General features: G+C 47.3%; 1 protein-coding gene and 1 long non-coding RNA gene across 2 annotated transcripts; one reads left to right on the forward strand and one right to left on the reverse strand.

The window, feature by feature from the left end:
• Positions 1-10,761: 10,761 nt before the first annotated feature.
• Positions 10,762-11,450, reverse strand: LOC123401216. Its single transcript, XR_006611054.1, has 2 exons — positions 11,363-11,450; positions 10,762-11,288 (listed from the first exon to the last, which is right to left on the reverse strand). It is a non-coding gene; the product is annotated as an uncharacterized LOC123401216 (long non-coding RNA).
• A 1,410-nt stretch (positions 11,451-12,860) lies between these two features.
• LOC123401215 lies at positions 12,861-13,802 on the forward strand. The gene is made up of 2 exons (XM_045094953.1): positions 12,861-12,993; positions 13,079-13,802. Exons 1-2 carry the CDS (start codon positions 12,861-12,863, stop codon positions 13,468-13,470), a joined length of 525 nt encoding a protein of 174 aa, XP_044950888.1. The 3' UTR covers positions 13,471-13,802.
• Positions 13,803-16,545: the final 2,743 nt, after the last annotated feature.

The following is a 16,545-nucleotide window of genomic DNA, read 5'->3' on the forward strand; positions in this document are numbered from 1 at the left end:
GAGCTCCTCCCGCACCTCGACATCGATGCCTCCCTCCTCTCGTGCACCGGTTCTTCGTCATCGCCCCTAGATGAGCATCCGCAGCCTCGTTCCCTCCCCTCGCTGTCCGTAGCCTCGCGTAGCTGTGTCGCCAGCACGTTGCCTTGCCGCGCGGCTCTATAGAGCGTCAACAGTAGCCTGTAGCAGCAGCAGCAGCTTGTAGCAGCAACAGCAGATCGCGGTAGGGCAGCTAGTTCGAGCGTGCAGTCCCCCCGCCAGCGATTTTCCATGTGGTGTGCCATGCATGCAGCGTGCTATCTGTGCATCGGCAATATGTGGCCGACATTCCTCTATTATATCAGGGAGGACGCCTGGTGTTTAGTCATCTGGAGTGGAACCTCTTGTTGAGCAGATTCCCCCTCCTAGGCCGACTGGTTTGAGCGTTCGCGTGTGACCTGAGGTCGCGGGTTCGAGACCGAGCGCGCCCTTTTAGCTTCGGCATTTTCTTCGCGTGACCTGAGGTCGCGGGTTCGAGACCGAGCGCGCCCTTTTTAGCTTCGGCATTTTCTTCACGTGGTAGTTTAGCTAACAGAGCAGACTTACCTTGCTTGTTGCCTTTCTTAGAGCAGCAACACCTCAATAGCATAGTGGCGACAGAGTTGTGCCATGCGTGCGGGTCTTGGGTTTGAGTGCCTCCTAGCGCCCCCTTTTCCCTAGTTTTATTACCTGGAATTATACGTGCAGAGTGTGCTTATCTGAATTTAACCCCCTTTGTTGCCCCTTTTATGTTTCTGCATGCATTATTGTGTGTGGGGTGTAGGGCCCACATGTGATACTCTAGGGGGCCTGCTGCATATGACAAGTGCCCCCTGTCAATAGTGTTTTGTTTTTTTACCTGTTTGTTGTGTTATTCCATTTTTGGAATAGTCAAAAGTGGAATTTCCTAATCTGGTATATACCAGATATGGAAGGTTCGAGAACAGCTCCTGTTCTTGACATAAGTAGTTTTGATCCCATGTAGAATTTATGTGTTGTTTTGTGGTGTTTTTCTACATGCATATATATAGTAGTATGATATATGGATTTGGGGTAGAAAAACCCCAGGAATCCAATGGTGGCACTGGATTCCAGATTTGAGTAGTTCTGCGAAAGTGTCATTTTGTGATGAGGTGGCACTTTATTATGTGTGTAGGATTGTTTCTGTGCATATTCAGAGGTTGTGCATACCTGCATCATATTGATTGTTGCATTATCAATTGCTGGTGTTTATTTGTTGTTTGTTTCTTTGGGTAGCTATTGGGTCCGGAAACGAGTTCGATGAGTCGGTTGAGTTCGTGCAGGAAGATCAGGAATAGTTTCACTCTGAAGAAATCTCATGCAAGATGATCGTGACCTTGACATTGTTTCTAGATTTCTTATGCTTAGTTGATTCGATACCATCGTTATATCTCCGCTGCCTACCACATGATATATATGCCATCAAACATTGCCATGAAACCTCAAACACCTCCCCTCCAAGCAAATATTGTTTGGCTAAGTTAGGTTGCTCAACTATCAATCTTAGCGTTGCTAGTTGCAGGTTCAAACTGGTCCATGTGATAACATGGGCAATTTGATTATCATCTTACTTAATGCTATTTAATTAATGCACCTATATACTTGGTAAAGAGCGGAAGGCCTCGCCTTTTGTCGGGTGATTTGGTCCGCTGTTGCTGCCTTAGTTTCGGCTATCGGTGTTTTATTCCATAACTAAGCGCTCCTAATACGTTCGGGGTTCTTATGGGGACCCCTTGGTAAATCGTTTAGTCTAAGGCGTGTCTGGCAATACCCAACTTTGGTTTCAAATTTGCTAATAACTTAATAAAAAGCATAGGGAATAGCTACCCCGAGGAAGCTAATCAACCCCTGGGCCAGTGCTCCTCATGAGTGTTGGTCCACCCACCTAGCAGTCGGCGGTGCCACCTCAGGGCAACTCGAGTCGTTTGGCTATCGTCCATTATGCATAGATGGTTGTGTCCTAAGAACGAGATACGCGGCTCCTATCGGGTTCGTCGACACACCGGGTGGTCTTGATGGACTTGTCTTACCTTAGCGATATATCTTGCGCATTTGGATTCCGGTGAGACTTTGGGTCTTCTCAGGGTTTAGGGTTTCCTCTTAGAAATCCGACGAGATCACGAGTTTCGTGGTCGAAGATTACTATGCGACATGTGGTAATTTGTGATGGATTAGTTGGAGCACCCCTGCAGGGTTAAATCTTTCAGAAAGCCGTGCCCGTGGTTATGTGGCAAAAATGGATATTTTGTTAACATTCGGTTCTAGATAACTTAAAGTAACTTAATAAACCTGCCAACTGTGAGCGTAACCGTGACTGTTTTTTTAGAGCTCCTTCTCTGATCGAGAACACGGTGGGGTTATGAATGATGCAAGTAGGTGTTCAGGATCACTTAGTGGTTATGCTTAGATCTCGACCGTCTTATGTAGACCACCATAACTTATTTTTTTCTTCGTAAGTTAGCTACCATATATGCTTAGGTTGCTGCAAACTCAACACATACCCCAACCTCACCTATTAACTTAGTTAGACTCGATGCCAAGGTCATGAGAGTGCTGAGTCCCTGTAATGCCCCAAGTGTAGGACTTTCCCTTTTTGTAACCTTCCATGTAGGACCACCTTGACCTTGTCATGAGAGTTGCTATGCATGTATGATTTCATGTGTCACCTTCTATTTTTTTTCATTAGCATGCATGCATCCATGCCTTCTCATTCCTTGCCTTACCTTTTGATGGCATGTCATGATCATGGTGGCATATGTTCTTACTAGGAGTTAGTATTGTGGAGATATGATTGCATGTGATCTTGTTAGGTGTGATGTTGAGGTTTGTTATTATCTTGTGTTGATGCTCATGTGATAATGGTATGTGGGTAGGAGTGAGTGCTAAGTATGGTTTAAGCTCTTGCTATTTAAAAACCTTTTCCCTCCTATTATTCCATGTCAAAATTCCTTCTTCCCAAAAATGATTCTGAAATGTCTGGTGGTTAGAGTAAAATGTGATTATGAGGAGGTGCAATTTTTCTGACTTGTTCTTTGAATTTTAAAGGTGCAAATAAACCCAAAACAGTAAATTAATTACTGTTTTGCATTTATTTCAAATGGCTCCGAATATTACTTTCCTATTTTTTCCTAATGGGCCATAATTCCTTATGACCAGGAGGTATTCCTTTTGATTTTTAGCACAGTAGCTTATATGGTGGTTTATTTTTTCCTCTGTGTGTTTTTAAACGAAATAGAAAAACCCTCCCCTGCGTTTTCTATTTTTCCCTGGGCAACATGGGCCTCCTTTCCTGTTCGCTGGCCCATGCTCTCCCCTCCAGAGAAAGCCCACGCGAGAGCCCCCTCCTTTCCTTTCTTTCTCTGACGGCGTTACTTCGCCTTCCCCGCTTTCTTCTTTCCGTCAGCGCGTGAGAGACAGGGAGGAGCTGACGGTGCCGTGGCACGGACTCCGAGGGCTCCTATATATCTGGGCGTCCGAGCCTCCCCTCGAATAGGGTTTCCTCCTGCCGCCGCCATCTCCTTCTTCCCCCTCCATCTCTTCCTTTCCTCCCCAGGTAAACTTCCTGTAGGTAGCAGAGAGTGCAGAGAAGAGAGAGTTCGCCGGCGTCTACCCGGCGTGCGTCGTCGGGCGGCACGGCCGCCATGTCCGGGGGCTCGGGGTGGTTCCCCGCGACCCATTCCCGGCGCTAGGAGCCCCGAGGAGCGACCCTCCCGTCGAGACCGTCCTTGTCTTCGGCGAGCACCGGACGAACTCCTTCCCCTGCGTCGGTCTACGGCAGGACGACTTCATCGGCTCTTCTTCTTCCCCTCCGGCGCTCCTCCTCCCCGTTCGGCGCCCCCTCTTCTCCCCAAGGTGAGGTCGCGTCTTCCCCCTTCCTTCCTCCTCCGCGGATCGGCTCGGACCCGTCGTGGTGCGTGCTTTCTCTGTTCAATAGCAGCGGCACAGGAGGATGCAGTAGTAGCGGCTTGCTCTGCAAAGTGCAGAGTTCGTGGGTGTGATGCGCAGAGGAGGGCTTCCTCCCCCCTCGTGACAGCAGCGCCGTGGCCAGGGGACCCCCTCGTCACCCGTAGCTGTGGCCTTCCTGTCCCCTCGTTCTCGGTAGAAGCAGTGCAGCAACGTAGAGTTTGTGCGGGTTCTCCTTCCGTCTAGGGCGCCATTCGGGCGTTCACTAGCAGCAGCGGGGATCCCTTCCCGCGTAGATAGGTGTTCGGTAGGTGCAGGTCCTCCTCGTCGCCGGTTGCGCAGCGCGGCAACGCCGGTAAGGGGAGCCCATCAGGATCTCTGGCGCTGGCGATTTCGGTAGACAGAGGGCGATTTCCGTTAGCTGTTACCTTTGTGTTTTCCCCCTCTGTCAGTAATCACATCGTAGACTAGTGGTTGTTCCATGTGTGCGCCTGATGAGAGGTTCTGGGTTCGATCCCCCTCTCGGCCTATTTTTGTATTGCTAATTCGGTGCACAGTGACCGGGAGCAGTTCACCTTGTTCCCTTCCTCCATCCTGTCGAATAGATGACAGTAGTGTGGTGGTGTGTTGCTGTTGCTAGAACCAGAGGTTCTGGGTTCGAATCCCAGTAGTCTCTGTGTCCCTTTTGCTGTCATTTTTTTTGTCTATTTAATTTCTGTTTTCCTAACTCCTTTACAAAGTGGTTGTTTTGCTGTTAATTCTGATGTTTAACCATCTCTTAGGATTGGGGAGGATTAATTACTGTTACTGTTAGAATAGTTAGGATAGATTTATGTGTGTGTGTGTTTTGCACACTAGTGTTTGTTGGATGATGCTAACCTTGTGGTGCTCATGATGAGTGAATCTAGTGGTGTGAAGTACACTTGGTAGGAGTTGTGCATGATAATGTGGTTTCTTGTGAGTGTTGTGCTTAAGGTATGCAAGTAGCACTAGTGTATCAGGTGTAGCCATCTTTGGAGTTTTAGTGTGGCCTAAGTTGATCTTGTAGTTTCTGTTGCTAGCATGGATTTAGTGGGGTGGGTGCCTCCCCTTCACCACATGGACTTGAGGTGATGAGTTGCACTAGGTGGCCATCTATGTTAGCATGTGAGGGTGTGAATTGTTGTGGGGGTTGCACTTTGAGGGTGACATGATTCCTAGGAAGATCCTAGTAATGAATGTGAGAGTGTGTACCATCACATGCCCATATGTGGAGGGTGCATACTCTCTTGTTAGCATAGAGTCCCATTGTGATGTGCTTGATACTAGTAATATTGTGATATGGGTGTGGGTGTTGTTGATGTGCATGACACAAACATGGGGTTCAAACCCCCATGTCACTTTGTCATTGTGCACATAAAACTCGCCCATGTATTGTCATCTTAGAAGCATACTTTATGGAGTTACATTTACATTTTGTTGGAAATTTGGTCTTTGATTCCATGGTATAGGAGGAGCCCAAGGGCATGGATCTTTGTGTTTTAGTAGTAGGGGTTTGTGCTCAACACCATAGTGGTGTCAATCACCTCTTGGTGACATGTGTGTGCAAACTATGCCTAGACAAAGTGGGCATATGGCTGGAAAATTCCAGATTTTTGAACTCTGAAAATTTCACTAAGTCTGGGATGCTGGAAACATTTTCTTCCCCTGTAGATTAGGATGTGCTGGTCATTCTGTTGAGAACTGGACTTAGTTCAGTGCTAGTATTTTGAACCTGGTATGTTGGTGAAGCTTCCTGTCAATTTTCAAGTCATTTGGAGTCTAGTAGATTGTATTTTGATTGCTGTCAAAAAGCTTCAGAACAGAAACAGAAACTCAGGTGCAGGAATTTTCACTAAGTCCCTGAGATCTTATGGTTTTGGGAAAGTTTGTGGCCTTGTAGCTTCTAGAGTTTAATTCCTTTTGCTGTGATTCTTGCTGGATCTTGTATTGTTTTTGGTTGGAAACAGCCACATATATTATTTGCCATGTTTGAAGACCTGTAGCTATGTTGCATGTTGCTCCCAAACAGCTAAGATGCAGAAACTGGCAGATTGTGTAGTTTTGCCATTTTGTTCAAAGTTTGTGTTTAATTGTTGTTGGAGTGTTCTACCTTGCTCCATTTCATTCATGTTGGGTTAATATATGTCTTGGCAACCTGGGAATACCAGATTTGTGCCAATTGTGTGTGTGGTGTTGAATCTTTCATGTAGAGCTTCATATCGTGTTTCGTTGATTCCCGTTGATCCGTAGCTCCGTTTGCAAAGTTCTCTATATGGTTTTGCACCGTTTTTACGAGCTTCATCTTCTCATATCATTCCCATGCATGTCCAAATAGTTTAGTGCAAAGTTCTGTCCAGAAACTTGTTGAAGTATATTTTGCTTGTGCTAGTGTTAGAAATAGTGGTGCATGCTCAACTTTCATCTCATGCATCATGTGATTGTTGCATTTTGTGGTGCTGCTGTTCATTGGCTGTTATTCTTATGTTGGGTAGCACCGGGAGCGGAGAACGAATACGTGGAGTCAGGAGAGTACGTGCAGGACGATCCAGAACCATTCCAAGCTGAGGATATCACAGGCAAGATGATATGACCTTGATCCCACCTCTAGACTTGTTATGTTAGTTTCGATTCCATGTCATATTTATCGCTGCCTACCACTGAAAATATATTGCCTCTTCATGTGCCATGAGCCTAAACACCTTACTCTTTCCTAGCAAACTTGCATGGCTAGGTAGGCTTGCTCAGCTACTAATGTTAGCATTGTTAGTTGCAGGTGTTTTAAACTCATGTGATGACATGAGCTTGATATCATTATACTAATTTCTGTTATTTAATTAATGTATCTATATATTTGGTAAATGACGGGAGGCCTAGCCTTTTGCCGGGTGTCTTGTTCCGTTATTGCCGCCTTAGTTACCCATTACCGGTGTTTGATTCCATAATGATCGCTCCTAACACGTTCGGGGTTGTTATGGGGACCCCCTTGATAAATCGCGTAGCGTTAAGGCTTGTCCGGCAGGACCCAACATTGGTTTTAATTTGCTAATCACTTAATAATAAACTGCATAGGGAATAGCTACCCCGAGGATCCTAATCAACAACCCGGGCCAGTGCTCCTCATGAGTGTTGGTCCAACCACCTAGCAGTCGGCAAGACCACCCCGGGGAAACTTGAGGTTTGGTCCTTGTCCACTTTGCATAGACGGTGTTGTCCTGAGACTGAGATACGCGGCTCTTATCGGGTCGTCGACACACCGGGAGGTCCTGCTAGCCTTGCCTTACCTTAGCGATATATCTTGCCTATAGGAATCCCGGTGAAGCTTTGGTTTCCCCCAGAGTTGAGGTTTTCCTCTAAGGAATCCGACGAGATCACGAGATTCGTGGTAGAGGATGCCTTTGCGGCGTGTGTTCGTTTGTGATGGACTAGTTGGAGCACCCCTGCAGGGTTTAATCTTTCGGAAAGCCGTGCCCGCGGTTATGTGGCAACTTGGAATATTTTGTTAACATCCCGTATTAGAGAACTTAAACATAAACTAATAAAAATGCCAACTGTGCGCGTAACCGTGACTGTCCCTTCGAAGATCTCTCTTCGATCGGGAACACGGTGGGGTTATGAATGCCGTAGGTAGGTGTTCAGGATCACTTTCTGATCAAGTATTCTCGATCGTTAGCATAGACCACTACCACTTCACTTTTGCGTAAGTTAGCCACTTATTCAATCATAGGTTGCAGCAGCCTGATACACTTCACCCCTTCCTTACCCAAATAACGTGGCTAGCTTTGGCACCAAGGTCTTAGATTGCTGAGTCCCCGTGGCTCACGGATTCCTCTGAAACTCCCAGCAGGTACAGGTATCCCGGAGGCAGATGATCCCGACGGCACCCAGCTGGCGTGGCAGTACGACGAGGAGACAGATCGCCTTTACGTGAACTATCCAGAGGACTGAGTCGTGGTCGTGATCGTGGGCCTGCAGCGGGTAGCATAGCATTTTCCTTGTTTTGAAGTCCGTACCGGAACTACCTTGTTTGTATCTGCGTTGTACTCTGTATTATTAATAAGAAGACAGTTGGATCCCAGATTGTCTACTGTAATTATTATTATGTGCTATGTTTACTTGCTTGCGAAACGCTTAGATGCGCTTCTTTCCTATTCGGGGGCCTCGACCCCCAGATCGGAAAGGACCGCATCTTGGTCGTTACAGTCCCCGTGGCTCACAGTATACTACAACCACCCACAAGTACAAGTGAAGCAGAGGTAGGTTCATTCGATGCTACAGAGCTCAAGTGGGAGTTTGACGAGGACAGTCGCCGGATGTACGTGACGTATCCCGAGTTTTAAAGGCACTTGGTCGTGATCGTGGGCCTGGCAAGGCGGGATAGTATGGGCTTTTGTCGTTTATCTTGTCCGTAGTCGGACCCTGTTTTCCCCATTTGAATAATGTATGAATGTGTGACTTTGTAATTTACTTGTGGCGAGTGTAAGCCAAATCTTATTACTCTTACATCCATTATGTATTGGGATATTATCCTGCTTGCTAAACGCTCAAATGTGCCTCTTTCCCCTTTTGAGGCCTCGCCCCAAATAAGGAAAGTGTCGCATCTTAGTCGTTACAAGTTGGTTATCAGAGCCTTACGACCATAGGAGCCTTTGATTGATCGAACTTGGCCGAGTCGAGTCTAGTGAAAACTATTTTGAGTCTTAGTTATATCGGAGAGTGGGTTTCTTTTTTCTCCTCTTCTATGCTCTAGTGAGGTTCACGACTTAGGAAATTTTAATTCTACTCCTCTTCTCGCTCAATTGTTTTAGGATCACGTGCATATTTTGGAATATATATGATATCGATGTGATGGAGTTCTGCCTTGGTGCCTCCTGTTGTATTGATTTTATTCCGGGGAGTTGAGCTCCACGGGATTCTTGAGCACATCGTTATCATTCAGATTTCCTAGTATCTCAGGATGGAGGATGTTCGAAATTGCTTCAATACTAGTAGTGGCGCAATAAGCCCGACATCACCAGTACTGGTGCAGAGAGTTCGAGGGTACCGCCATACTTAGTATCGTTGTGATTACAAGGGTCTGAGATAGACGAGGTTCCGAGATTCTGGTTACGTGTTGACGGATGTGATACACTGGACGGGTCAGATGCTAGGAGTTGAGTGATATATTACTCCGTGTATCCGTGGACCAGATTGAATGACCAGAAATTTCGGAAGTTCTTAGCTGGGAATTCTGTTAGCAATTTAAGAATTCTTTCATCATATGTATGTTGGGAATATACATTTGTTCCGAGCAATCCTAGCTCATACTTGGCATTACAAGTGGCTCTGAATCAAATGTTGTTGACAGTTATTTTGAGGAAGAATTTGCACTAATTATAGCTCGAGTGCATTTGCTAAGAATTCTTGTTCAGATATTTCTGTCCATTGAATCAACTTACTCTTTGAATTTTTCACCTCGGGTCTAACATTGTTGTCCGTCTCCAGGATGGCTCCTCCAACTCGCTAGAATCCGGGTCGTGAGAGTGCTGACCCTCCACCACCCCCTCCGCCACCGCCTCCTCCTCAAGAGGCATGGCAAGCTGTGATGGCGACAACCAATGCAAACACTCACATGTTTCTCCAGTTGTTGCAAGAGAGGAACCAAGGGCATCAGGGTAATTTCAACAATGGTGGACATCAATTTGCATCTCTGAATCAATTCTCAACGAACCAGTTCAAGTCATTCACCTCCCGTGACCAGTCATTTGATGCAGATGACTAGATTCGTGACTTGAACAAGCACTTCGAGTGCAGTAATGTATGACCAGAGGACTTTGTCAAGTTTGCAACATTTCAGCTCAAGGGGCAGGCAACAGAATGGTGGCAGCAATTGAAGGATTCCAGAGGCTACAAAGTGATCAGCTAGGATGATTTCTGCAGGGATTTCAGGGGTCACTATAATCTAGCAAGTTTTGTGGAAGAGATGCATGAGAAATTCACGCGCTTGAAGCAAGGAAGTTCATCTGTGTACAAGTACAATGTGGAATTCCAGGAGCTGATTCGTTATGCTAAACAGGACATTCTATATCAGAAGAGCAAGATTTATCAGTTCCGAGGTGGTTTGAAGGAAGACTTGCAGTTGGCCCTTGCCTTGCACGATCCTCTCGAGTTCGACGAGTTCTACAATTTGGCTCTATGTGGTGTCAAGCCCAATTTAGGAGGCATGGCTCTATGGGATAACAAGGTTGCCCCAGTCGTCGACTCCGAGCATTGGGACTGGGGAGTACACCGCCCGCCTCCGTGCGCAAATTATGCATGCCCAACTCCGATTCAAGAAACAAGCCGACCGCAACCGGACCCAACACAACTTTGAAGCAGGGGATTCAGTGCTCCTCAAGCTGCAACTGTACGCCCAATCGACTGTCATCAACCGTCTGTGTGCCAAATTAGCATTCAAGTTATTTGGACCATTCAAGATTCTTGAGTGCATTCACAAGCTCGCGTACAAGCTGGAGCTGCGTGTGGACAACAGCATGCAGGACGTCTTCCACGTCTCCGAGTTGGGGCCCTTCACTCCAAACTACTCCCGAGTGTTCACTGAGCTACCTCGTCCACGTGATTTACCAGCTAGTGACGCCGAGCTGGAGGAAATTATCGAGCATCGGATGGTCAAGCTCGGCGATCAAGCCATCGTCCAGTTACACATTCACTAGTCATCCTCTTCGGGAAGCACCATGTGGAAAGACTAGGACACTCTTCGCCAACGTTTCCCAGCTGCAGGAATCTCGGAGGATGCACCAGCTGACCAAGACGCACGCCGATCTGACGGTGATGCACTCTGCGAATATGGAGCTCGTTCTGAAGAAAACGGGCATGTCACACCTGCATCCCTGATCCCTCCCAACATGGAGTGGACAAGGGAAGTCTGGGCCATTGATCCTTGTAAGCGTGGGGCCCATAGGCCAGGAGTGTGTGTGTGTGTGTCTATTTAGTCTGAGTGGATAGGGAAGGAGCAAAAAAAAGGAAACCACAAGGCTCTGATCTCTCATCCCTTTCTCTGGTTTGATTCTGGATCTTGCTGGGTTGTTACACCTCGTCAACGCCGCCGTCGCGCCCTCTCAAGCGCCGTTGTCGCATCATCGTCAAGCTCCACCGCCGCGCCCCCTACCGCCGCTGCAGCCTCGTCAAGCGTCGTCGCCGCCGCGCCCTCGTCAAGTGCCGTCGCCTCCGGCCTAGTCAAGCGCCGTCGCCTCCGGCCTGGTTAATCGCCGTCACCGCCGTGCACCCGTCAAGCGTCGTCGCCTCCGGCCTGGTCAAGCATCATCGCCTCCGGCCTGGTCAAGCGTCGTCACCTCCGCGCACCCGTCAAGCGCCGTCGCCGGCCTCATTCGCCCTTGCCCGAGCGCTACACACCAGATCCTGCCACCTCCGCGCACCCGTCAAGCGCCGTCGCCGGCCTCATTCGCCCTTGCCCGAGCGCTACACACCAGATCCTGCCGCCTCGCGCCGTCGCAAGTGAGGATCCACTATCAGGACATCTGTAGTCATTGAGCCCCGGGTCCAATCGCCCAATGTTGCCGCCTGATCCACGTTCCTTCCCGATTTTCAGCTATATTTTAAAGAACCTGCATATACAACCAGCCATATCATATAAATTTTACCAAACACTCATCTCGGCTCACCGTTGCATAGCATACAAAGTGTGCCCCTTGAGGAATATGTTCTACTAGTTACTCCCTCGGTACCAAAATATAGGTCGCTGCGAGTATAATTCCGACCAGGTGAAAATGAGGTAATTGACTTTTATGCCTCTAATACAAATTTTGAATTAGCGTCGCTACAGTAATTCCAACAGAAAGAGCATCTTATTCCGCGCGTCTTCCACCTCCGCCTGCACCCCCGACCTCGACCTCCGCCTTCACCCCCGCCCTCCACCTCCGGCCTCCACCCCCGCCCTCCACCCCCGCCCTCCACCTCCCCCCTCCACCCCCGCACTCCACCCCCGCCCTCCACCATCGGCCTCCACCTCTGCCTCCACCCCGCCATCCACCTCCGGCCTTCACCTCCACCTCCACCCCGCCCTCCACCTCCGCCTCCACCCCCGCCCTCCACCTTTGCCCTCCATCCTCGCCCAGGCGCTCCTCCTCCTGGTCCGCGTGTGCCCGCTGGTGGAGGCGCGTGCTCTGCTTCCAGACTGGTGGAGGCGAGCCGCTGCTGGTGATCTTTTGCTGCTAGTGTTTGGTGGAGGCGAGCTGCTGCTTGACCTTGGTGATCTTGGTGACGCTGGTGGAGGCTTGACCTTGGTGACAGATTGTCTAAGCCTTGACAGATTCTGCTGCTGTTAGTGTCTGGTGGAGGCGAGCTGCTGCTGGTGATCTGCTGCCACCTGCTGGTGATCTTCTGCTGCTGGTGCTATTGATCTGCTGCTGCTGGTGGTGGAGGCGAGTTGTTGCTGCGTGTTGGTGATCTGCTGCTGAAGTATTCACCTGAACTTTTATGAACTTTGCATCAAATTGATGACTGCATCTGCTTGACCTGTACAGTGTAGCACTAGAAATTTTGTCACCAATGACTAAAGGAGGAAGCACAGAAAAGGAAAACATTAAATATCAAGAGTCCAGAAATATGAGCAGATTAGTTCTACTAAGGTTTCAAGATATTGCAACCTTTATGTTTCAGAATTCAGAATGCTTTATTTTGGACGGTTGCAGAAATGTTCCTATGTAGAAATTTTGGATGTTAACTATGCAGAAATTCTGTTTAGCACATATTTTTTCTATTTCTTCAATCTTCTTTTATTCTTCTCAAGATATCTTATGTCCTAAGGTTAATTTGCAGCCGGAGTAAGAAGCAGGAGTAAGACCTCTAGCAGCAATACTCTAGCTGCAGCACCTGGCAACAACAATACTCTAGCAGCAATACTCATGTACGGAGTAGTGAATATGGAGAACATGGTTGTGCCAGACCTCAACTGCGCTCCACCTGCAGATGGAATGGATGAAGATCCAGTAGTTGAAATGGATGAAGATGCAGTACTTCAAATGGATGAAGATGGAGGTACAATTACAATAGCATTTCAGACTACTTTTAGTTAACTCTAGCATTTCTGACTATTTTTCCTTTGTTGTATTCCTTCGTGCAGGTGTTGAGCAAGCAGTTCAGAAAAGGGACAACCTTGATGACAAGCAGAAGTATGTTGCTTATGTTGCATTGCATACACTGTGTATGAGTAGAGGGGGCAAATTTAACAAAGACGATAAGAAAAAAGTGGCTGACTTTTTTGGAGTAGGTGTCTGGAATATTCAAAGAGTTTGGAAGAAAGTGATGAGGCAAATTGCACAAGGTTTGGAGGTTGACGTTTCCAGTCAGAGAAAAGGAAACTGTGGAAGAAAGGCAAAGGACATCAACCTAGACCAAATCCCTACAATCCCTCTGAACAAAAGGTCTACCATCTGGTCACTTGCTTGGCAACTTGGATGCAACCCCACCACACTCCATAGGAAGTTCATGTTGAAGTTGATAAAGAGGCATTAAAATTGTGTGAAACCAATTTTGAACGAAAAGAACATGAAGGATAGAATGATTTTTTTCTTGTCAATGCTCGATGAGACAACAATAGAAACTGGAAGGCCTAAATTCCTCAAGACCATGCACAACATTGTGTATATTGACGAGAAATGGTTCTATATGACAAAAAACAAGAACTATTATCTGCTCGATGAGGAGGAAGAGCCTACAAGAACTATACAAAGCAGCGCTAGCATCGGAAAGGTCATGTTCTTGACTGTCGTTGTTGTTTGGAAAGCAACTTATCTATATTGAAGGCCCAAGGGGCATATATATATTACACATGACTTGAGGTGCAAGGAAAGTAAACATAGACTAATAAGGACTCCTAGACTAATACTAATAGACTAATAAGGACTCCTAGACTAATACTAATAGACTAATAAGGACTCCTAGACTAATACTAATACTTCCTAACAACCCCCTCAAATGCAAAGCGTATGCAATAGCATTGCATTTGAGGAAGTGTAATACTAAAAAAAATGATAATCCAAATCCGCGTCTTGAGAGTGTCCTCGTAGCATGAAGAGTCTTCAAAACTTGTCGAGTCGCCGAAGGAGAGAACGAAGAGATGGCACATCAGAGGTAGACACCACATCACTTGAAGATACAAGATAAGTATCAAGAGAAGATGGGTTGTCAAAAGAAGATGGCACATCAAGAGGAAGACACCGAAGAGATGGCACATCAGAGGAAGACACCGCATCACTTGAAGATATAACAAAAGTGTCAAGAGAAGATGGGTTGTCAAAAGAAGATGGCACATCAAGAGAATAAAGCATTGTGCAAAAAATCATAGTCCACGACAACCGACGGCGAAAGAAGCTCGGCGGTTAAGGCACGATGGACGTAGATCGACAATGCAAAAGAAGTCCAGAAAATCCTATAGAAAACAACAAGGGCAAGTAGGCCACAAAAGTTGCATAGAAAGGATCAGGACCGGAGAAAGGGCCGACGGACAAAGGTATGGTCGACTCGCATGGCATGAGAAAACACAAAATATCAACGGATTTGGTGGACGCAGCGGAAAATATAGAAAACTAGAAAACACATACTAGATTAGGGATGATAGCAGCGGAAGAGAAAAAAATAGTATCATGACGAAGAGAATAGCAGTAGCACGCGAGCTGGACGTGCGGGAGCAGAACATGCAATCAGGAGCTGGGCAGTACATGCCACGACAAGGTAGCATGCAGCAGCAAGCAGCACGCGTGTAGGAGAGGCAGCGGTGGCCAATAGCATCATGTAGCAGCATGAGCAGAACCACCACGTAGCAACAGTTTTTTTTTTGCTCTTTTTTTTACCAAAGAAACTCGATCAACTAAAAGCAGACCAGGACCAAGCCTTCGATCTGGCAGAAGCACCTGCTCGTGCAGGCAAGGCGGACGGGATCGTGAGCAAAGAAATAGAACGGGCAAAGCACTCCTTGGTAGTAGACTGGAAAAGAGACGGAGCCGGCGCCCTGAGGAACAGCAGCGGACGGCGAGAGCGCAGACAAGCAGCAGGAGATGGGGTCCAGCGGAACGGCAGAGGACGGAACCCACCTCGGGGTAGCCTTCTCCTCCAGGCAGGTAGACGCGGCGGCAGCTGATCTGGCGAGGGGCGAGATTCGGAGAGGGGCGAGATCCAGCAGGGTGGAACGAAGACGACGGGAACCGGCAGAGGATGCCAGAAACCGGATCGGGAGCCAGCGGCCGGGAGAGCTGCAGAAGACCTGCGGGCCTGCAGGAGAGGTAGCAGCAGGAGGATCGGGGAGCAGCAGCCTCGATCCCGACCAAGAGCGGGACGAGCTCGAGCGGGACCGGTAGCTGCGATCGGGGTGGAGGAGATCGGCCAAGGAGGCCCGCTGCGAGCGAGACGAGATTGGATCGGGAGGGCGAGTTGCGGTGCCCCCCAAAAATAACCTAAGCTCTAATACCATGTTAGGAAAGCAACTTATCTATATTGAAGGCCCAAGGGGCCTATATATATTACACATGACTTGAGGTGCAAGGAAAGTAAACATAGACTAATAAGGACTCCTAGACTAATACTAATAGACTAATAAGGACTCCTAGACTAATACTAATACTTCCTAACAGTTGCTAGACCAAAGTGGGATAGTAAAGGAAATGTGACCTTCTCTGGGAAAATTGGAATTTGGCCGTTTGTGAAAGAAGTTCCTGCTCAAAGAAAAAGTGACAATAGGCCTAGAGGAACAATGGAGACGAAGTCCATAAAAGTTAACGGTCAAGTGATGAGAGAGTTCATGATAGATAATCTATTGCCAGCAATACAATCAGCTTGGCCTGAGAATGATGCTGGGCAAACCATCTTCATACATCAGGACAATGCAAAGCCTCATATCTTACCCAATGACCCAGATTTTTTAGCAGCAGTCAGGACTAGACATCAGACTAATTCAGCAGCCTGCCAATAGCCCTGATTTGAATGGGCTTGACCTTGGATTTTTCTGTTCATTGCAATCTCTGACAGATTGTCTAAGCTCAAGAACCCTTCAAGACCTTATTAAGGGTGTGTTGGAAGAATTTGAAAACTTGGAGGTTTACAAACTGAACAGAGTTTTCTTATCCCTACAGGCTTCCATTATCGAAATTTTGAACCATGCAGGGGGCAATGGCTATAAAATACCTCATGTGAACAAGGAAAGGCTCGAGTCTCTTGGGTTGCTACCGCTAAGACTTACATGCTAGAGATGCTTGTTATTGAGATGATGCTTGTTGTTGAGATGAGGCTTGTTGTCGAGATGCTAGAGATGCTAGAGATGCTTGTTGTTGAGATGAGGTTTATTGTTGTGATGAGGCTTGTTGTCAAGATGCTAGAGATGCTAGAGATGCTTGTTGTTGAGATGAGGCTTGTCGTTGAGATGAGGCTTGTTGTTGAGATGCTAGAGATGCTAGAGATACTTGTTGTTGAGATGAGGCTTGTTGTTGAGATGCTAGAGATGCTAGAGATACTTGTTGTTGAGATGAGGCTTGTGTGGAGTATGTTTAAACCCTAGAGATGAGGCTTGTTGTTGAGATAGTAGAGATGCTAGAGATA

This window comes from Hordeum vulgare, chromosome 6H (assembly GCF_904849725.1).
Source record: "Hordeum vulgare subsp. vulgare chromosome 6H, MorexV3_pseudomolecules_assembly, whole genome shotgun sequence".
In the NCBI taxonomy this organism is placed as follows: Eukaryota; Viridiplantae; Streptophyta; class Magnoliopsida; order Poales; family Poaceae; genus Hordeum; species Hordeum vulgare.

Coding starts and splice junctions, on each gene's coding strand:
- LOC123401215 (XM_045094953.1), top strand. CDS start 12,861: ATGTACGGAGTAGTGAATATGGAGAACATGGTTGTGCCAGACCTCAAC. Junction 12,994..13,078: donor TCAAATGGATGAAGATGGAG/GTACAATTACAA, acceptor TCCTTCGTGCAG/GTGTTGAGCAAGCAGTTCAG.